Here is a 22,951-nt window from a genome sequence, read left to right on the forward strand (position 1 = left end):
GTGTACGAGAATGCGCCGGTGGGTGGCGGGGGGCGACTACGTCATGCGGAACAAGTGACGTAGTATGTATCGTCTCGTGTAATAAGAGAACAAACAGCCAAATTGTGTTTATCTCAGTGTTTAACCTTAAGATGGCACCAAACATGGTTTTTGCCCCCAAATAAAACTTTAAACAAACATGTACTAAAATGTAAAAATAATGACCAGGACATGTAGACAGCATTTGTAGACACCAGTTTATACAGTTAAGCAGCAAAAAAATAAAAAATAATAATTAATTAAGTGTTGAGCTGTGCTTTAAAGCGTCTCACAGGGAATGCATCAGGAAGTGGTGAACGTGTTTACTGGAAGACTTAATAACATTTACAAAGCATGTGAGCTGTCAGTCATGCCAACTGCTAGAGTTTTATCATCTGGGAGCTAAATGTTTTACTATCCTGTCACCCACACTTTTGCTCAACTTGTCACCGGGAATAATAATTCAAAAAACAAACAAACAAAAAACATTTCTGTCGCGGTTGACACACGTGCCATCGGCTTCATAAAACAGAAAAAAAGTGTTCAAAAATTCAAAAACCATGCAAATATAAAAATACAAAAAAAAAAGAAACGCACCAGACTACTGCATATATCGAATGCTGAAAGCCAGTTGGGTACTCTGCCACTCATTCTTAGTTTGCTCGCATCCATTCCAAAAACATAGAAAACCTGCTTCTGTTGAGGCTGAATAAATTTTTGGGGTAGTTTTTATTTTTTAATATGGTCCAAATCCCGTCATTGTCTATACAAACCTAATTCCCCAAAAGTTGGGACACTATACAAATTGTGAATAAAAACTGAATGCAATTATGTGGAAGTGCCAAATTTCAATATTTTGTTCAGAATAGAACATAGATGACAGGTCAAAAGTTTAAACTGAGAAAATGTATCATTTTAAGGGAACAATATGTTGATTGTAAATTTCATGGTGCCAACAAATCTATAAAAAAGTTGGGACAGGTAGCAATAAGAGGCTGGAAAAGTAAATTGCACTTATATGCATACTCTGCGTATAGGGCGCGGCGGCCATGTGTCCAACTTCACAAAGCCAAGGATCCACTCAGCACAAATCCAAAAACACCACGAACAACAAAAATTTTGCTCAGCCAACACTTACACAAATCCATCTATCCATCATCTACCGCTTATCCGGGGTCGGGTCGCGGGCCAGCAGCTTTATCAGGGAAGCCCAGACTTCCCCCTCCCCAGCCAATTCAACCAGCTCCTCCGACTGGATCCTAAGGCGTTCCCAGGCCAGCCGAGAGACATAGTCTCTCCAGCGTGTCCTGGGTCGTCCCCGGGGCCTGCTGCCGGTGGAACATGCCCGGAACACCTCTCCAGGAAGGCGTTTAGGAGGCATCCAAACCAGATGCCCGAGCCACCTCAACTGGTTCCTCTCAACGCGGAGGACTAGCAGCTCGACACTGAGCTCCTTCCGGATGACCGAGCTTCTCACCCCATCTCTAAGGGAGAGCCCGGATACCCTGCGGAGGAAACTCATTTCGGACGTTTGTATCCGGGATCTTGTTCTTTCGGTCACACAGCTGTGACCATAAGTGAGGGTAGGAACGTAGATCGACCGGTAAATCGAGAGCCTTGCCTTTCGGTTCAGCTCCTTCTTCACCACAACGGACCGATACAGAGTTCGTATCACTGCAGAGGCTGCATCGATCCGCCTGTTGATCTCCCGCTCCAACCTACCCTCACTCGTGAACAAGACCCGAAGATACTTGAACTCCTCCACTTGGGGCAGGATCTCATCCCCGACCCGGAGAGGGCACTCCACTCTTTTCCGACTGAGGAATATAGTCTCGGATTTGGAGGTGCTGATTTTCATCCTAACCGCTTCACTGCGAACGACTCCAGCAGTTGCTTACACAAATGTTTGACAAAAACAAAAAGTGGTCTCCAAACAATCCAAGGTCAAGAAAGATGGATAAACTCATCATGGAAATGATTGCCACAGATGGCCTATGCCATTGTGGAAGGTGAGCGTTTTAAAAGATTATTGGCTATGGCAGAACACCGCTATACGCCTAAAAGTGAGAAGTGAAGTTGTAAATAGAGTAAAGAGTATTGGTGGAAAATGCCGGTAATAGCATTGCCTTTACCACAGTATACTCCATATGCCATCAACGTGTCTTTTTTTTTTTTTCATCAACGTGTCTTAAGATGTCTTAATAAGCATGGTACATCAAGACGTCTTAAGGCAAACATTTAAAGACTCCATTCTTGACAGAGAAGCACATGGGATGCCCCCAAAGAGATTTTTGTGTCTTGAAGACATTGAATGTCTTAAAACAGTTTAAGACATATTTCCTTTGACTACATGCACATCTTAAGATGTCTTGAGACATGATACGGATGTCTCAAATAAAAAGTTAAGCTATCTTGTTTCAATTGCAGTATTATGATGACAATGATAATGATCTATTGATATTTTGCTGTAAAATCTTAAATAATGTTATTGCAGTGTCAAATAAAAAATACATTTTTCCTCAATATTTAACTTACATTATTTATAATTTAGAGTCCTGTGAATAATTAACTAAGCAAGTTATGAACTAACAAGAATGTTGTTTCACATGGAACATGATATGGTGATTGCTTATTTGTTAACTCTACAAATCATAGGTCAAACACAGTTTACCTGATTAAAAACAAATAACTACTTTGTATGCTTGTCACTTATAAGCTGCTTTTATTTTCTTTACTATTGAAGATAAGAAACCAGAAGATGAAAATGGAGGAGTCTCCTCCGTTCCTGAGGTGGTGCAGGCCCAAAAGCATATGTCTCAGAGAGTCTGTTCCATATGTCCTATTTTAACCTGAACTGCAAAAGGCTTTATTATTAATGGAAAAATTGTGGAAAATTCATATGCAGAGTTTTCTAAAAAATAAAAGACAAACTGCTTGGCACAATAATTTATTTTAATCTCTGACATGAACAAATGTAATGTCTCTTTGGACCAATCTGCAACTGCAACTTCCTTAATTGCCCACTAGACCGCAACATTGAGAGCCTGCAAGACGATGTCCTGACCAGATTTGAAGTAATAAGAGGTTGGGTGTATTTGCTTTAGTGCAGCAAGTCTTTCCTCTGACAAAGAGCATTGGATGGCATTACATGTTAAAAGGTAATCAAAAAAAAGAGGAACTTATCACATTGTATTAAAAAAAATAATCTTGGACGGTGTTTTACACAAAATTACATACACTACTTACAAAAAGTTAGGGATATTTGGCTTTTGGATGAAATTTCAGTACAAGCCTAAAATGCATTCAAATCTTTACAGGTGAACTTAATGTGACCTTCTCTAAGCTTTTGAATGCACATGTTCAACTGTTAAATGTTTCAGTAGTTATTACACAAGTTGCTGTTTTCTAACAAAGAGCTTAACGGCAAAATTCACAAATGACAATGCTCCAGCTCATGGAGGTGGTGGCATCATCAGGTAACGGCTGTTGGAGACTGGTGTACCTCAAATGGAATGGCCTGCACTTTCTCCAGACCTGAATCCTACTGAAAACCTGTGAGATCAGCACAGCCACCTGAATCGTATTCAAAACCTGTGGGATCAGCACAGTCGCCATGTAGAGGCTGGAAACTCTGCACCCCAGAACCTCAATGCCCTTCAAGAAGAGTAGGATGCCATGCCTCAGCAGACAATGAGTCGACTTGTGAACAGCATGTTATGTCGTTTTCAAGCTGTAATTGATGCTCAAGGGCACATGATAATTTATTGAGACGTTCAAATTTCTGGTTGTGGGGTACCCACCACTGTTGTTAACATTTGTTTCAATCAATTGTTTGAGATGAGGAAATCACCAGTGCATCCTTCTACATGCATTCCAGTGTGGTGGAACCACTCAAAATATCCTACTTTCATGTATTGATATCACTGTAAAAGCCAAATATCCCTAACTTTTTGTGAGTTATGTATATATAATTATTCATACCCCTCGGCAAATTTTGCATATGTGGACATTTTAGCATGACAAAATCCCAAAACACACAGCAACGTGATTAAGAAATGGTTTGCAGACAAAAATATTAACGTTTTGCCCAGAGAATCCAGACTTGAATTCAGTTGAAAATCTGTGGAAGGAACTAAAAATCAGGGTGATGACAAGAAGAGCTCATCGCTAAAGATGAATGGGCAAAAATATCAGCCGAGTCATGCAATAAAGCTGATCAGCAACTATAGAATTTGTTTCATTTGTTTATTAGCCAGTAAAGGCTTTTCTATTGATTTTTGAGAAGGGTACGAATAATTTTGGATGTGCCACTTTCAGTTCTAATATATATAAAAGCTGTGGAATACATGCACATTCAAACAAGTGTCATGTAAAAAGTTAAATCGGAATAGCCACGTCCAGTGTGCGCATGCTATGTCGTGACATACTGTAAATGCATAGAGATGTCGTAAAAATGGTGGTGTCTTACCAGAGCTCGTTTGTGATGGGAGAACTTGTTTTAAAGTACTTGAAATTGGAACTTGCTTTTACTCATGTTTTTAATCATGCCATGTTCATCCAATCCATGGAGTACACTGTAGTACTGACAGGTTACGCTCCAAAGGTCTCTTCATAGCTGTTCCACCCTACATTTAAAAGAAGGAAGAGGATGTTATAGACATTTTTGTTTTGTTTTAAAAGTTTACAATTATTTACATGCATAAGCAGCATACTACTATAAAACATCTAGAACAATCTAAAATATGGCTAAAATGATTTTAGAAACTTAGCATATCTTTTATTTATTTTTTTGTGCAGACAATCAGTTATATAATGCTCAAACACTCACATACAAATTACCTTTGGTTATGGACACTTTTCCCACCAATACAACTGCCATGACCTGTTTCTTGTAGAAGCAGGGGTGTCCAAACTTTTGCCTTTGGGGGCCACATACAGAAAAATAGAAAGATACAAGGAACACTTTTATATATGTTTTTCATTTTTAAATGATCAAACATGGTAAAATTAAATGGAGTCGTTTTTGCATTGTTCAATTTTACGCAATGGCTAAGTTGGAATAACTTAAAGATACAAATTGGTACCTCAGTTTATTAAGTTGGTCCAGCACTATTTTTTACAGCATATACTTAAATGGAGTTGTATCACACAATGAAAATTAAGTTAAAATTAATTCAGATTCTAGCGTTTTTTTAGTTATTTGTACTAAAGTAATCTTGTGTCATTTACACAATGGCGGCTGAGTTGAAAGAATTTAAACAGATGCATGCAAATTGTTACCTCAAATTGAGACAACTTTTCAGTTTTTAGAGTGTAGTAACTTTAGAATCACCAGTGTGTGTGTGTGTGTGTGTGTGTGTGTGTGCGCGCGCGTGCGTGCGTGCGTGCGTGCGTGTGTGCAGTAGCCATATCAAAAACTGCCTGTACTCTCTCTGAACCAAGTGCTTTTAGAGCCCTCCATTGTTTGTACACAGATATAAATTACATTTAGTTTGCTTCCTTTCCAGAAAAGCACATGACAGTCTTGGGATGTTTGCTTGCCTTCTGATGTGTTGGAGCATTTAGTTGTACATGGTTTGATGCATCATGAATACAGCCCATTGCTTTTTTCTAATGTTCTTGGCAGGTGGTGTTACTGAGCTTTGCCTCGCTGGACCTTTGCATGCCCAATGTCAAGTACAATGGTAAGGTTTACTACTAATACTTTTTTTCTTTCTCTTTTTAACATAATTAAATTAATCAATGTTGTTTATAGAACAAAATGCATGTTGTAGCATACTGCTTATTATGTCTTGTGGTTAACTATGCAGTTCAGGGAAACAAAAGCGCTGTTTACAGTGAATTTAGTAATTACACGTTAAATACTTCGATGCTTTGTTTTGCATTCTACAGATATAATTTAGTTTTATGATAGAATTCCTTATCCTGTATGAATTGTGAAATGACACACTTGTTGAAACTTGATGTTCTTTTCTGTTTAGATTCTATCAAAATCAGGTGCTTTATTTTGTTGACCATTACAGTACAGGCAGTGTGGGTTCAGTTTCTACTCAGTAATTATGTAAATGTGAGAGTGAAGTATGTGTCCTGCAACTGACTTGAGTCTGCAGTTCATCCATGACCTAAGCGGTGTAGAAAATAGATGGTCTTTTTATAGGGTGGCGCTAATGAGCAGAAGATGGAATCGACTCGCCACATAGCTGAAATTGTTTGAAAAAAATTTTTTTGTTAACAAAATAAAATAAAAACGACATCTCATGTTTCGTAAAAAAACTACAACTCTAATAGTGTATAGTATACAATTATAGTAAAAATGTCCTTTGTTTTCATCTTTGGCAATTAATATGATACAAGTTTTCATGTTCATTTTAACTGTAGTTATTTCAGTATTGGATGCTTGAGTTTTTTATGCCAGTAAACGGGCAGCATTTTTCGCAGACTAATTTTTCAAGATGTCGGCGCTGTTGGACAATCTGCACTGGTATGCTGGATGGATAGTGCGTGGCGGATGGAATCACATGTGTGCCAAAAAGAATCGAGCAAAACTTCTTGATGCATAAACAAAACTAAAAATAATCAAGCAAAACTTTTTGAAGTGTGAAAAAAATCCATTTTGCTTCAAACAACATTTTTTGAAGTGCAAACAAAAATAAAACTAAGAGAAATGCTTGCTCTCAATTACATAATTTCTCAGTTACGCTCCCTAGTTTCCTGTTTACACTCCCTCGTTCTTCGTTTACACTCTGGTTTGTCATTTGCCTGTCCTCGTTTTGTGTTGACACTCAATAGGCGTTTGCTTCCGACTTTTGGCACAAATGTCACGGGTGGGTGGGTTTCATGGGGAATGTGTTCTCATTAGCTGATTATTTTTTGAGTGGCATCTTACTGATCCGGTTGTAGCATATGCGTCGATGCTAAGGACTTATGTAATTCCGTGATCTATGCATGATTGCATGTCTATGTTCTGTGTGGCGGGAATAGGGCCCAAACTGCTATAAGTGAAGTGCGCATTACGTTTGCGCATGCATGAAAATCAAGTTTAAAAAAAGTGTGGCTACTAAAGTATTCGAATGATAGAGATTAGAGTGCTGAAAGTGTATGCGTAACTGTACACTTTAAAACTTGCAGGCATTGTTTAAACGGCTTTAAGCCTTAAGGGACTATGTTTACATGTAGTCAATATTTGGGTTAAGGTCAGAATTCCACTTTCTGAAACAATCGAGGTAACAGGTTTACATGGTCATTTGTGCTCGATTGGAATATCCCGTTCGGACTTCAACGCACGGACAACGTAATTACAGTGGCGTGCAGAGACATTTTGCACTTTTGCGCATATGGATTTTTCAATAAAATTAACCATAAAGAGCAAATCCATATTAAAAGAGCTTTAAAAGGTGTTAATCACTAGTTAACATGACTCTCTCTGGCCTTGACTCTGACTGTGTCGTGATTGGTTTCATCCAAAAGAGCGGAGAGTTTCTTCCCTTGGCTGCTTGCTGTATAGCTCATTTTCTTTTTCCCTTTTCAGCCTCTCATTTCTAGGCATTATGCTACAATTAGTAAATAAATAGACCAATTGTAACCAGACAGACCAAGGGCATGAGAATGAATAAGACTGACTGTTGTCAATAAAATAAGGCAAAAGGGTATTTTTCACAGGCAATCAACTCTATATACAAATAGCCGTGATGTATTTCCAGGAAAATCTCATAATGCACCGCCTTTTCTGGTAATGCCATCGCCGTTTGATTTGCTTCAGAGAACCTCGACCAGTTGTCAGCGTTTTGGAGTATTTTTTCGTATTTTTTTTTTATGAGTGTGGTTGCTTGCATTTGTCAAGGCATCGAAGAAGAGGAGAGATGACAGTAGGGCGAGTGATCACTGCTGTGTGCCCACAAAGACAATTTATAAATCTGCCTTGTTTTTTCCTCTTATGCTGACCACCGGAGACAGTTTGTTGTAACTTGTTAACATTTGCAGGGATAACTGTAGTTGTTGACCACACAGGAGCGCCGTTTGTTAACAACAGAGCTGTATTTTGAAGCTTAAATTTTGTTATGTTGTTACTCTTTTTATGAATGTATCTAATGTTTTTGCCTTTGACATTGTGGCTTTTTTACCCCACGCGTTTAACTGTGCAGCTTTTCTAAAAGATTGTGTCAACATTGACCTGTCTTCAGTAAACAACCGAATTTTCCAAAGGGCACTTTTTTGAGAGAAGGCAGAGGGGCAAGTGTGTCTACCTGTGCATACCAGTGCCTACCTATAAACATTTTGTTGTGTTTTGTTGTGAAGTAGCAATGTATTAAACTGGAAATTGTTTTTGAAAAATGAATCTCATAGTTATGTTAATAGCAAGCAAATAATAAATACAGAGCAAACTTGTCATTACCATCGGGGTTCTTTTTAAGGGGCAGCCATTTTGTCACTTGCTGCCAACTAAAAATGACATCACAGTTGTTCAGGGCTTCACCTGTTTTCTGAAGTTGAGCTGTGACTGGTCATTCCTAAGTCCTTAGCAACTGTAATGCCATTTTCAGTCGACAGCAAGTGACAAAATGGCCACCGCAGAGTTGGATAAAGATGGATGGATTTGGCTGATATCAAATATCCCACAAACGCAATATTAATCAGAATACTGTTCCAGACGAGTGGGGGCAGATACAACATATTATTGTAAAGATTTTTGTGGGTTGACTTCCCCTTTTAATCACATTCTCTTATTGAGCATTCGCAGTGCAAAATGTTCTTTGAGCAGAGGCCAGGTGGTCAAACACTGTAAACCTGGATAGGTAGGTCCTACGTAAAAAAAAAGAAGAGTTGCTTTAAATTTTGAAGTAATGAAGTGTTATGCAGACTGTGTTTATAGTACTTGTGCTCCTAATTGTCATGTTTGGGTTCTATTTTCCTTGTGTGCCGGGTTCCCGCCTCCGTGCCCCCCTCCGCCCGCCCTGTTTTTGGACTTTTTTGTTTTAGGGACGTCTGGGAGCCGTCCCTCGGGGGAGGGGTACTGTTATGTTTGGGTTCTGTTTTCCTTGTGTGTCTCCCTTGGTCTTGTTAAGTGTAATCCTGCCCTTCCTCGTGTGAACCAATCAGTGCCCTCAGCCACTTGTGTCTTGCCCCAGGTGTGTCTTGTTGTGTCATTAGCGTCTGTGTATTTAGTCTCCTATCTCCCCTCTGTCTGTGTTGGTTCTGACACCTAATGTGTAAGAATGTAACTTAAAGTACTTCGTTCAAAAACAATCATTTAGTTTGCTAGCAATTGAACCATTTTGTATATTATAACTGGCCAAAATAACTATTTTAGTTCCAGAAACCTAAAATATGTTTTTAAATCAATATAGGCATGTAAAATGCATGTAACAATACAATCTTTTTTTTATTTTATTGAACATATCTTTTTCTTTTCTTAAAAAAAAAAAAAAGAAGAAGCAGGAACCAAGGCCATGGACCAACTGGCGTATAGTGTGTACATTCCTCAGTAATGGCATTCAAAATTAACACAAAAAAAAAGCTTTACAAATTGGTAGTGATGGGAAAATGAAGCATCATGAAGCAATGAGGCCTTCCATCCAAATGCTTCGCTCCTGGGCCGAAGCATCATGAGGCTTCATTTGCTCTATTGCGCCATCATGTGGACAATAAATGTCATGACAGACAGAGTGATTAAAATGATACCATAGATTTGATGGGGTCAAAAGGGCAGGGAGTTGTGATGTGAATGAATGTGCGTGTGGTACTTGAAAGAATGATTGCTCTATTTGTTTGTTTTTTTAGACATTGACATATAAACAAGGAACACATTTCATTCATTTTTATTTAGGAAAACTAGCATTTCCAAAGTTTTGGGCTTCAAACGGTTTCTTCTTTTACTTAGGATTTCTCCTGCTTTTGAAAATATTCTTTCGCAAGGGACGGACGGATGAGGCCGGGGTACAGAGAAAGGTTATTGCTAGTTTGTAGCGGTTTGGGTAAACATGTTTGTGCAGCTCCCAGTAGTCCAGGGGGTTTGACATCCTGCTTATGTTGGGTTCCCCCAGGTAAGTGTGGACCTCCACAGTCGCATCTGCGGTCTCACTCTGGGTCCTCCTCTGCATGACTGTGTGGTCCAATCACCGCCACAGTTTGTCACCTAAGACACAACAAACAGACTAACAGCCAACAGGCAGTTCTGGCTGCCCATCGTAGAGATGGGAGCAAAAGAATGCCTTATCCCACAATAATGCACTGCCGCTCATTTCCTATTGCTTAATTAACACCATTAGAATGTATCGAATATTTTTTATTTTTCTAGAGAAGAAGAAAAAGGGAAAAAAAGAAGAATGTATCGAATATTACCTTGCTCCACAGGCTGGGAAGCTTCTGACGTGTCCGGTTGTGTTGATGAAGATGATGGGTTGGAGGAGGAGGAGGAGGAAGATGCCCTGTGCCGGATCACTGTCGCACATTCAGCTGTGAGCCTCCTCTCAGCCTCTTGTGGTTTATTGGGGCTAAAGAGTGTTCTCTTGGTACCCAAGTTCTTTAGAACAAAGTTTACACTTCACCTTTTAAGTAGAAGAAAGACATTAAAACGAGGGATACACTGTGTTGTCACAATAATTTACAATATATTTTCACACTGGTTATTATAATTTGTACCTTTTTAGGAGAGATCTGCTCAAAATTATCCCAGACAGGGGATGTTCTCTTCTTTTTCGTTGTGGACTGCAAAACGAATCCGATTGAATTGAGGTTTGAAGATGCCAGTTGTGTCAGTGTCACCTGTGAGCTCATTGTCGTCTCGGTGCGCCATTTTATGTCGAATCACCCGCGAAACTATGTGTTGGCGATGACGTAGGAAGCCCGTCTCACGACGCTTCGGACGTAGCAGCGCGCGTTCCGAGGCTTCGGGCGTGGCCACAAGCGTTCCGAGGCTTCTGAACCAACGCGTAACCAACACATGCCTCGATGCGCGCTTTGCAGATTTTTTTTCCGATTTACTCGGCACACGCATCGGCGCCTCGGCACAGTTGGGCACATCACTACAAATTGGTATCTTCCTCTTTTTATTACTGTGTTTCAGGCGCTTCAGTGCATGTTTGCAATCTTACCTTTCAAGTTCAACAGTGTTAAATGGAAAACAAAAAAGAATGCTCTAAGATTTATGGTAATTTGGTTCTTTAATAACACTACAAGTTCTATTAACTAGAAAAATTTCCGTGTAAATTTGGAATGGGACTGCTGACTCTTGCAAGGTGGAAAGACGCATGTAGTACTTGTAGCAATAGTAGTAGTAGTAGTAGTAGTAGTAGGACTTTTAGTAGTAAGTAGTAGTACTTGTACTTGTAGTAGTAGTATTATTAGTAGGACTTGTCGTTTGTAGTAATTTTAGTAGTAGTCAAATGGCCAAGATGGCCGCCGACCCGGGTGGGTGAGGGGGAGAGAGTCCTTGGCGTACCTAATCAATTGGCTAAGATGGCCGCCGCACTGGGCAAGCGGAGTGGCAAGAATCCTGGGCGTACCTAATCAATTGGCCAAGATGGCCGCTGCCCCGGGTGGGCGCGGGGAAAAGAATCATTAGTATACCTAATCAATTAGCAAAGCTTTTTTAAAAAAAAAAAAAGTATTTAAAAACATTTAAATGAGCGGAACAATTTAAAATTTAAACGATTGGAATCGGTCAAGAAATGTAGAAGTTAACCATAATCAACATAAACTTGTAGTAGTGGTAGTAGCACTTGTAATAAAAAATCACTATTTAAATAGCAGTGGATTCAATTGCATTAAAAAAAAATAATACTGTGCTTTTTAAAAAAAAATTATTTAAAAAGATTTAAATGAGCTGAATCGGTCAAGAAATGCGGAAGTTAACCATAATCAACATAAACTAAAAGTATCCTACTGTCGCTTTAAGAAACATGCACATTCACGCACACACATTGGACTTTAACATGTTGGCGACATCACGCACACATTCAACTGAAATGTATGAGAAACGCACGCCTAGAACAAAAGCCTCTCACGACTTAACGGTTTAAGATGCGGATTCCAGAAATGGCTCGTTAGAACGGCAAGGGTTTGGGGAACGCGAGCATATTATAATTTTTTTAATCGGATGAAAAATGACAAAATTGAAAAATTGAAAACTTTTGATTTGTAAAAAATGAAGAGAAAAAGTCGGCGAAATTAACATGGAAAAGATAGGCGGGAAAATCCGACTTCTCCTCGCTTAAAGTGAAAAAAAAAAGTGCTAAATGACATCTTAGCCAAATAAAAGTGGGCTTGTCTGAAAGAAGACCCTTGTGACTACAAAATGTGCGAATTTGATGTTTAGTGGGCAAAAATGATGGCCATGGTGACGAGTTGAAGTGAAACTTTTGGAAATAGATTTTTTGTCTCTCGTCACTCTGAGGCTAATTGCTCCACTCAAGCAGACGCAATACACACCAATGTTAAAATGCTATTTTTCTCCCTTTTGGTCATTGTCTATGAACCCGCACAGAGGGGAGAGCTTACATTCCTTAAAAAAAAAAGCTGCTTGATGTTTGGACTTTTGTTCCCCTTTCCCATTCATTCCAATGGGACTTTTTTTGGGGAGTTTTTGGGGAATTGCGTCGCCATGGTAACTTGGAATACCGAGAAAAATAATGCTCCGCTACTGCTTTGCTCCGCAGCAGTCCCATATGGGACTTATTTTTATTATTATTCATAACACTTATGAATGATAAGAGCAACACAAAAACTGGGGTATTTTGTAGATCTAACAATAAACGTGAAGCCACATTTTTATGTAACTATATTAGCAGCGTCCTCCTTAAATGTGCCTACAAAAGGCACCACAGAACAAATATAAGGCCATGAATAACTCACTCACCATTCAACTAAATCAAGAGCCGCTCGCCGTATATTGTGCAGAGCGGGCCTCATGCGTGGGAATCACTTATCTCCCTAAGTCCATGCACCTTTCTTTTTCTTCTTGGTTATATGCTCTTGTGTTGACTCATCACTGGGCCTTTTCCACGTTACAAGGAAACCTTCTAAATCTGTCTGCTTTTTTTTTTTTAACTCATATTGCTAACTTGTCGATTTAGCATCAGCGCTACGCGACCAAGATAATTAGCATCTTGACATGCATCAAGAGTCCGTTGTTGTAACAGAGAATCTGGTCACTTTTGAAAATAAAATATTTTTAAAGCTCGGCTAATCAATTAACCGGAAAGTATAGTAAGTTTTTCATTCTTTCAACTTTGCGTTCGGCCGCGGCTTGGTCTTAAGTGACTGCCGGCCCGGTACCGGTCCACAGCCCGGTGGGTTGCGGACCATTGATTTAAGCAGTGTTAATTTTGACAATAAATTTTAATTTAGTTTTAGTTATAGTCTTTTGACTAAGATGAATTAAAGTTTTAGTCATAATTTAGTCATCTGATTGTATTATAATTTGAATCCATCTTTAGTCTACCAAAAAGGGCAATTTTAGTCTACTAAATTGACAGTTTAGTCGATATTTTCCTTCAGCATACATTTGAACTTTTATACAGAAAATTACAACACACCTATTTGTAACTTTAGTTTAACACACAAGACTTTTAATATAATGGTATCTTTATTAATTGTTTCAATGAAACATGTTGAACTGACAATAATATAACTTTTTTCACCTAAATAAAGTGCATAATTGCTTGAGATTAATTTTACAGCCGCACAATGAATGGAAACATGTTTGAACATTAAAGTGCAGTGAACACTAAACAGTTTCTGAGTGATTGTGGCCGGATCCACAATTTACTGGTCAAACTTTGATTTGGTCGTCCCATTTCATTGAGATCAATTTCCATTTGTATTAATTCATTCTAAGACCTCATAAAGTCATACTCTACAGCAGGCTTGCCCAATCCTGGTCCTCGAGGGCCGGAGCCCAGCAGGTTTTTAGATGTTTCCGTACTTTTTATAATCAGTTCATCAGCAAGCTCTTCAGAAGCCTGATAACGTTCCTGATCTTTAGAATCAGGTACGTTGGAGGATGCAACTTTCTAAAATCTGTTGGACTCTGACTTTCGAGGACTAGGATTGGGCAAGCCTGCTCTACAGGCAATGTTTTACATTTTAGCAATTACAGTCATATAGTACAAGCAGATGTTAAAACTGTGTAATATGATTAAATATAATGTGATTAAATATGCATACACTCTCTCAAATAAGGAGGGGGAAAGCTAGTTTACTAACATAGAGAACATGTACGCGCATCACATTCTTTGAAATGAAATAGCAAATAGTTGCACAAGAGAGAGCGGTTTGTTTCCTGAGCAACTGATGAATCGGGTGGTGGAATTGATGGATGTATAGACTTACAAAGTTGAAAGTGCATGTGCAGTATTAATTCAGAGGCATAGTCACAGTTGGGCAACCAATCCAATAATTTACTAATCTCCAAGTTGATAAAGAGGATTTTACCCTCAGAGATGAATGAAATATTATAATTAAACTAGTGCTGTCAAAGTTAAAGCGTTAACTAATTAATTAATCACAAAAAATATTGCATTAATCATGTATTAATGCAGATTAATCACTATTAATTTTGACAGCGGATGGTTACGTTAAATGTAGCACAGGTTGTGCTTGAGTAATAAACATAACTACATGCATTTAAATAAAGCACTTGATAAATGTTTGCCTATGACATTCAGAATAGTTGTTCATGTCAAACTATTGGGGTATTTTTTTCCCCATTTTTAAATTATGCAAATAATTAACTGATTAGAAAACAAGGAGAATGAGCATGTGCAATCAAAAAATGTTGAACATTAACGTTAAAATTAAATGTAAAAAAAAACAACACATAAGTGCTCTTTAAATTTGGTGGGCAAAAAGTGTTGATAAAAAAAAAAATTTAATTGAGCAATTAATCGTGATTAATCAAAATTCTAAGATGTGATTAATCTGATTTAAAAAATTGATTGTTTGACAGCTCGAAATGAAACATTCATTTAAGCTGTACATTGTTTCTGTTTGGCACCTGTCAATGAAATGACTCATCCTTCAATAACAGTGGTTGTTGTACTCCATCCAGGTATTTTGGGATACCATGTCGAATGGTTTATAAATCCCTTGTTTTACAAATAAGGAAGTGGGAAACCATGGCTGGCTGCAGGCAGGGTGGACAGCGGTGCTTGTACAAGGTTTGTATTTGTAATTGAGATAAAGCAGTTCACAAAAGTACATCCACAAGATTGTATTAATTTTGTAATACAAGGAAAATGCATTGGATATTGTTCTCAAACAGTGGGGGAAAAAAACAATAACTTTCAGAATCTTAACTCTGTATAGTTGGGTAGATTCGATCACCTAGTTATTCAGATGGTATTAAGACACAGCAAATGTCCACCACTTTTACTTTTTGTAAAGATCATACTTATGTCATTACTTTAGTAATCCTTATGTATGTATAGCAGTGTAAACTTTGTGATTGGTTCTTAATCATACTTGTGCTATTGTGCTTGTGCCTTCCAGTTACAGTCTGCCTCAATCCACTTTATAGCCGCCAAACACGTCTCTCCTGTTAAGAGATATACGGATGTCATTAATTTCCGCCTAGTTCCCTATTATTTCTACACCTTCTGTCATGTTTCGGTAAGTTTCCACTCACCTAGAAACAATTTAACAATGTTTGAAACTAGAGCTGAACTATTTTAGGAAAAAAATGAATTGCAATTTTTAGGACAAATAGTGCAATTTCAATTTAATTTGCGATTTTCTTCACATTCAGCTTTTTATTCACAATGTACAGTAACGTTTTCCAAACATGACTGAAAATGACATACCATCAAAATATTAAAAGCTATTACTCAAATAATGCAAGAACACAAAAGAGGTTGTGTAAGAGGTAGTCCTTTAAAATGGTTCAAGTTAAGGCAAGACCTACAGTACTACTTGGCGCCATGTTCAAATATGCAATTATGTGTAATAGTCTATGTAACCAAAAAATGTTTTACATTTTATACTAATGTACATGTTCTTTGTAAATAAATGTAATATTATGTGAAAATAATGATCTTCCCCATACTCCGATATTTTTGTTCTAGACTTAACTGCTTCAAATAGAGACTGAGGGCTTTGTGATATAGCATGAAATTCATATCATGGTATTAACTCTTTTGGTCTTTTTACTGTAATGGTGAGTATAAAAGTGTAAAAATCATAATGGGAGTATTTCTGATTGGCGTAATTGGGAAAAGGTACATATTTTTTGTTAAAAAGGGTCAGAAAACATCATTCATTCTTCTCACTGTTTCTCATTCAAATCTTGCAGTTTTATGTTGGTTTATTATTTTTATTAAACATATAAACATAAAGAAAACACATTACAAGTAGAAAATATAAGTTAAAGTAAAAAAGAAAAACAAGAATAGGAAGAAAGAAAAAAGTTTATATGTTCAAGAAGGGTAGGGGGAAGTTAAAAACTTATCTAGTCCTACCCCTTATTCGTTTTATGTTGATAAAATGATAAGGTTATGTATTTCAACAAAAGAAAATGTATAATGTCATATATACAAGTACAATTTAACATACGCACATTTGCCAGCAATATACCTGTATGTACATGAAATTCATAGGGATATACCATAATACATTTATGAATCATATCCTCATACTCACATATACAATTTTCATTACACTCTATATATACTGATATATCCAAATAAATTACAGCATATATACAATTTTAACAGGTCATATCTGATTCAAGTATTTTTTTAAAACTTTGCTTTTAAACATTTTTTTTAATTCAGCAAGTGACTGACATCTTTTCAGATCAGTTCCAAAATTATTCCACAAATTAACACCTTTTACAGAAACACACATTTGGTTGATATTTGTTCTTGTTTAAAAAAAATTGTAGACACTTGTACCCCTTATGTTATAAGGACTCTCTCTAATGTCAAACAGCTTCTGAGTACTGTGGCAGAGTAGATTAGTGTGTACTTTATACATTATTTGTGCTATTTTTAATTCAACTATGTCGTAAAATTTCATTGTATTTCATTTAATAAATAGAGGATTAGTTGTTTCTGTATATTTTGATCGATTAATAATAATTCTTATGGCTCTTTTTTGCAGTTTGAAAACAAGATCGGTATTTGTTTTATATGTGTTTCCCCAGATTTAAACACAATAGGTCAGAAATGGTAATAATAATGAACAATATAATGTGAATAATGATTTTCATCCTTAGTTTTAGAGTATCACAATAATTGTTGACATTTTTCTTTTGAATTATCTATGTGTGACTTCCAACATAATTGTTGGAAAAATTGTATAGTAAGTTATCACATGAATAAGCACTTTACTATTTGCTGCAATTGAAATGCTACACCCACACCAGATGTATGCTTTTTATCATTGTGATTCTAGTACCGCCTTTTGTTCCGCCTTCTAAACTTGTGAATAAATGTGCAGAGCAGGGAGGTGGAGGCAGGAAGTCCTTTGGTGCAAGACAAACTTTGGTGTGGTCCTTGATTTTTGTCTCACGGAGTTGCATGATTTGAGTAAGATTAAAATGTAACTCTGACAATCATTTTTCATCAATAACTACCCCCAAAAATGTTTTTGCATACACTCTTTCTATTTCAAATGAATTTGCCATAATTTTGACCTGTTGTGTGGTTTGTCTAGTACCAAAAACGATCAACTTTGTTTTATTTAAGTTTAGTGATAATTTGTTCATATCAAACCATTTTTTAAATGTGTTTAATTCATACTCCAGAGTAGTCAGAAGCTGCTTCAGGTTCTCTCCTGAACAGTAGAGAGTTGTGTCATTGCCGAATAAGACACTTTTGAATATTTTTTAGACACAGATATCATTTATATACAATATAAATAATTTGGGGCCTAGCACAGACCCTTGGGGGACTCCATGAGTAATCTCCAAGTGTTTTGATTGTATATAGTTAAACTGTAAGTACTGATAACTATTATCCAAATAACTTTTCATCCATTTATATGCCAAACCTCTTATGCCATATCTTTCTAATTTATTCATTAGTATAGAGTGATCTATAGTATCAAATGCTTTTTTTTTAAAAAAATCTATTTTAAAAAATCCAACAGTATTTTTTTTATTATCTATGTTAGTAGATATTGCTTCTACGAGTTCCATGACTGCCATTGAGGTGGACCGTTTTTTTCTAAACCCATATTGATTTTCACTTAAAAGCTTGTGTTTTTCAATAAAATTGTCCAGTCTACGTGAAAATAATTTTTTCTAGAATTTTTAAGAACTGTGGCAGCAGTGATATTGGTCTATAATTACTGAATATGAGTATTTCTCTATTTTTATGAATAGGAATAACTTTAGCTATTTTAATTTTTGATGGAAATATACCGGCTTTAAACAACAAATTACATATATATATGTGAAAGGTTGCACAACATAATCTACAATACTTTTTACTAATGTCATATCAATGTTGAAGCAGTCAGTGGACTTTTTATATATATATATATTTTTTAACAACATTTAATACTTCTGTATCATTAACAGCATTAAGCCACATAGTGGATGAATTATTTTTGATGTGCTATATCATGTTTGTTTCTTGGCTCAGGGATTTCTTATGCCAAATTACTGCCAACTTTAACAAAATACTCATTAAAATCATTAGCTATGTCTGAAATGTTTTCAATAACAATATATATATTTTTTTATCTTTTATAAAATATAATGGATAATCAGTTTTTAATAGCTATTTTTAATTACATGATTTAGTATTTTCCATATTTCATGTGTGTTGCTTTAGTAATGCATGGTAATGATTTTTCTTACTTGTTCGTACAATATTCAGCTTATTTTTGTAGGTCTTGTACTTTATTTCAGCTTCCTAAGTTCTCAATTTAATAAACCTTTTGTATAAAATGTTTTTCTTTTTACATGCATTCTCTATTCTCTTCGTCATCCATGCCTTATGTAGACCTTTATATTTTTTTGTGACTTTTATTAATGGACAATGTTTATTGTATAAAGAATATAATGGTAAACTGAAATGCAGTGTATGCGATATTGGGATCATCATTTGAATAGACCTCAGACCAATTATGTTTTTCTAAATCCAACTTAAAGGCAGCCATGAAGCGTTGTGTTCTTAGTCTTGTTTCTGATGTGTAAGTTATTGTTGTTTTTATATTTTTTATTAAAATAGTCTTGGAAGATTGCAAAGACCGGAAGATGATTACTTATATCATTAATAAGAAGTCCACTTTCTATTTTATGGTCAATTTTATTTATGAATATGTTATCTATTAGTGTAGCTGTATCAATTGTTATTCTGCTAGGTTTCATAATTACAGGGAATAGATTATTACTATACATTGTATTTATAAAATTGGTTTTCTGATGCCGATTCGGATTTAACAAATCAATGACAAAATCACCACACATTATTTGCTTTTTTTTTTTAAAGTATCATTTTTGTATCTGATCATCTCTATTCATTTTTCACTAAATATGTCAAGACATGATCCTGGTGTCCTATACATACAACTTATAATGACATTTGGTGCATTTTTAATATGTACTTCAATGGTTAAACATTCCATTATGTTGTCAACGGTGGTAGTCAGATGTTCAATTTTACTGCATCTTGGAGCTTTGTCTACCTATATTGCGACACCCCCTCCTGATATGACAATTATTTTGAATTTATTAAATTTATTCAGGTATTCTTTGTTTTTTGTAAAATTTCTGCATAGACTTCTACTATTCAAATGTATAACTGAAAGTGCATTTTCCATTTTTATATTTTTGTTGAATTGAACGTCCATATAATAGTTGCAAGTGAAACTGCAGTAATCATTTTTCTAAAAGTGATTGTCTGGGTCCAAATTATTCTCAGGGTCGAATGTCTTGTAGTCAGTGTATTCAAATGTTTTCAAGCCCATATTATTTGTGTTCATCAGAGGTGGATAGAGTAGCCAAAAATGGTACTCAAGTAAGAGTACTGTTACTTTACTCAAGTAAAAGTAAAAACTAGTCATAAAAAAAAACACACACAACAAGTAAAAAAGTATTCGCTGAAATGAATACTCAAGTACTGAGTAACTGCTTGAACATGAAGTCAGATTAATTTTAAAATTTTAAAACAATGTCATTAGACAGACAAAAACATACAATTGTGTGGAAATGCTGGCATCTTCAAATCATAAAAAAAAGAAACAACTTTTTGAGCTTGAACAACAGTGCAAACAGACACATAAAGCCCAAGTGTTCGGATATTTTTATTTTAGCCCTCCGAAAAGGCTCAGCAGGACACACATTGTTATGGCTCAAGTTTGTCTTTGTTTGTCTATTGAACATAAGACCACAGGTCATAAACCTGGAACAAAACAAATAAAAATATCACAACGATTGCACTTTATACATTTACACATTATACATTTAAACATTTATACATTATTTATTGTTGAAATGTTCTATGTTCTATGTTGTTTCATTTGATTTCAAATAACATCTATTTTTTATTACAACAAAGCTGATGCACAATAATCGCTATTGAATGCAATCAACTACATAACCCATAATGCTTTGCAGGGTTTGCTCATGCGTACAACGGCTCTCTTCCTGTCACCTAGTCAAACAAACGTGCGACGGTTTACCCAAGCTTCACATAGAACTCTTCTTAGTTTAAGCACTGCACGCAATAGTCACAAGGTGCGTTTCCATTACCCTCAGTTTTGCGCAAAAGGCAAGTAGCGCAAAAGCAAGCTCGTAATGGAAACGTATGATTTTCGAAAAAAACGCTCAAATTTAACAAAAAAGTTTTTATCCACTCATGAGGTGGTTTTTGAGACGTGTCGAAATAGAAGTATTTCTCAAAAGTGTAATGGAAACACTTTTTGCGCATTCCCTGTAGTCATGTGACCCCCGCCCAGTCACGGAGGAAATTAAGTAGGAAGTACGGGGCTTGTTTGCGTGTCGGAGCTGCCTCCGGAGGGGATATCAAATCATTTTAAGCACAAAGCGATTCAGTTATGGAGCCAATATGCCGGCGTTCAACGCACGTCCCATATCGTTGCATAAGAAATGGTCGTTGTCCCTGGCAACGAGGGCCATACGGCGCATGTCGTCGTTGAAATCCATCCGTCCGCACCATAACACGAGTTATAAGCGCGCGCGCACACACACCAACATGAAACATACACACACCAAAATGGCCGAACCCGTCCGATGAAGGGAGGAAGATGTTTTTAAAGTAATATTAACAACTCCCGGCGTCTGTCTTCCGTAAGCATCATGAGCACCTCCTACAGAACTGCGAGATCGCGCGAGACGGGACATTACGAGAATTGCGCCTCAATGTGTCCGCGGAAATGCTCCCACACAGTCAGTCAAGTGGAAGCTTACGTGAAAATACAGTAAATCTAATACATGAATGGGGCGGCGGGTAACTACGATAGTGAACCCAATGTAGTGGAGTAAGAGTAGTGTTTCTTCTTCACACATCTACTCAAGTGAAAGTAAAAAGTATTGTGTGGTAAAACTACTCTTAGAAGTAATTTACCCCCCAAAAAGTTACTCAAGTAAATGTAACGGAGTAAATGTAACTTGTTACTACCCAACTCTGGTGTTCATCTTTCCTTGTGTTGCTGTTGATATGTACTTGTGGTGTATTTTTGTCATCATCTACAGTGAGTTTATTGTATTGAATACCCTGAAAATTGTACATTTCTCATACTGTTGTGGTTTATTTGCCTTTACTGAGTTTTTGGTGTACTGGTGCGAGCATGAGTAATCAACTTGTCATGTCGTAAGTATGTAAGCGTGTCTGTCTTTTATGTACGGAATGAAATCTATTCAACAATTTTAAAAACTGAGTATAAAAATAATAGTAATTTTAAGCCATATTACTGTGTAGATCTCAGAACTCAGAAGAGTGCAAATACAAGCAAATAGCATTGCTGATTATTATTATTTTTTTAACATTGCTGATATGAATTTAATTTGGAATTGGACCTTGAACGTTAGCGTGCTCAACCGTTCGTATGTGTGCTAACAGGCTAATTGCTAACTGTCATCTTATTTTTAGTCTAGAATATGTATTAATTGTAGTAAAAAATGATCTGTTCATAGCTACTGGCCTTCCACTTAACGCAGTTCTAACCAGACTTCTGTGAAAAGTCCACTGTACGACCAAGCACTTATTTTGGGTTATTCCCAATTTAGCATTTCACATGAGCGTTTAGCATGCTTAGTGACTGCCCGTTTGCCCTTAATGAAAGGGCTGCTTTTATTAGGGTGATTTATTTGTCACCACGGAGGAGAGGATCAGCACCACGCAGCTCTTTGCTGCAACTGCATACAAATTTATTATTAGCCTGTCTGTTGGAGCAAGTTAGCTTAGCGCCTTGCGTTCTCAATCACGGACTGTGTCAAGCAGTAGCGAAACAACAAAGTACCTCCGAGTACTTGTGTGCCACAATGTAGTCCAGAGGTTTAGCACACGTTTTTTCGGCAGATTGTGCACTACATTTTGTATGAGGCTGCTGCTGCTTCTTTTTTCTCACCATTTCGGAGCTGGCTAGTGTGTGTGCACACTGTGGCATGCTTCTGATTGGTGAACTTCGGGGAGAAGGGCCCTTTAAAAACAAAAAACCCCGCAGCTTTGACAATCTCGAAACTGCATTGTCTGAGATCGCAATTTCGGTCTCAAAACGATACATTGTTCAGCCCCATTTGAAACCGATACCTGCTGTCTTTGAATTACTGACACCTGTCTTATCATTCCCTGTGTAACTAGTTTTGTGTAATTATTGTGTGATCATTGTATGATCTGTCCCTAGGCCATGTCCATTTCTGAGACCTGGTACGTCATTAAAGACCATGGCACAAACTACTGCAACCTCTACAATCTTATAGAAGGTAAGAACAAATAGCACTATTCCCCCAAGAAGCAAGTTGACTGCT

At 36.8% G+C, this 22,951-nt stretch overlaps 1 protein-coding gene across 1 annotated transcript in view; it reads left to right on the top strand.

Annotated features, from left to right (window-relative positions):
• Positions 1 to 22,951, top strand: part of LOC144040101 (uncharacterized) — a 52,469-nt gene that overhangs the window by 22,852 nt on the left and 6,666 nt on the right. The window contains exons 2-5 of the mRNA XM_077553923.1: positions 5,645 to 5,702; positions 15,065 to 15,173; positions 15,505 to 15,624; positions 22,828 to 22,906. Coding sequence (XP_077410049.1) covers positions 15,087 to 15,173; positions 15,505 to 15,624; positions 22,828 to 22,906 — 286 coding nt within the window. The 5' untranslated portion in view covers positions 5,645 to 5,702; positions 15,065 to 15,086. The remainder of the gene's footprint in view (positions 1 to 5,644; positions 5,703 to 15,064; positions 15,174 to 15,504; positions 15,625 to 22,827; positions 22,907 to 22,951) is intronic.

Source organism: Vanacampus margaritifer, chromosome 20, assembly GCF_051991255.1.
Source record: "Vanacampus margaritifer isolate UIUO_Vmar chromosome 20, RoL_Vmar_1.0, whole genome shotgun sequence".
In the NCBI taxonomy this organism is placed as follows: domain Eukaryota; kingdom Metazoa; phylum Chordata; class Actinopteri; order Syngnathiformes; family Syngnathidae; genus Vanacampus; species Vanacampus margaritifer.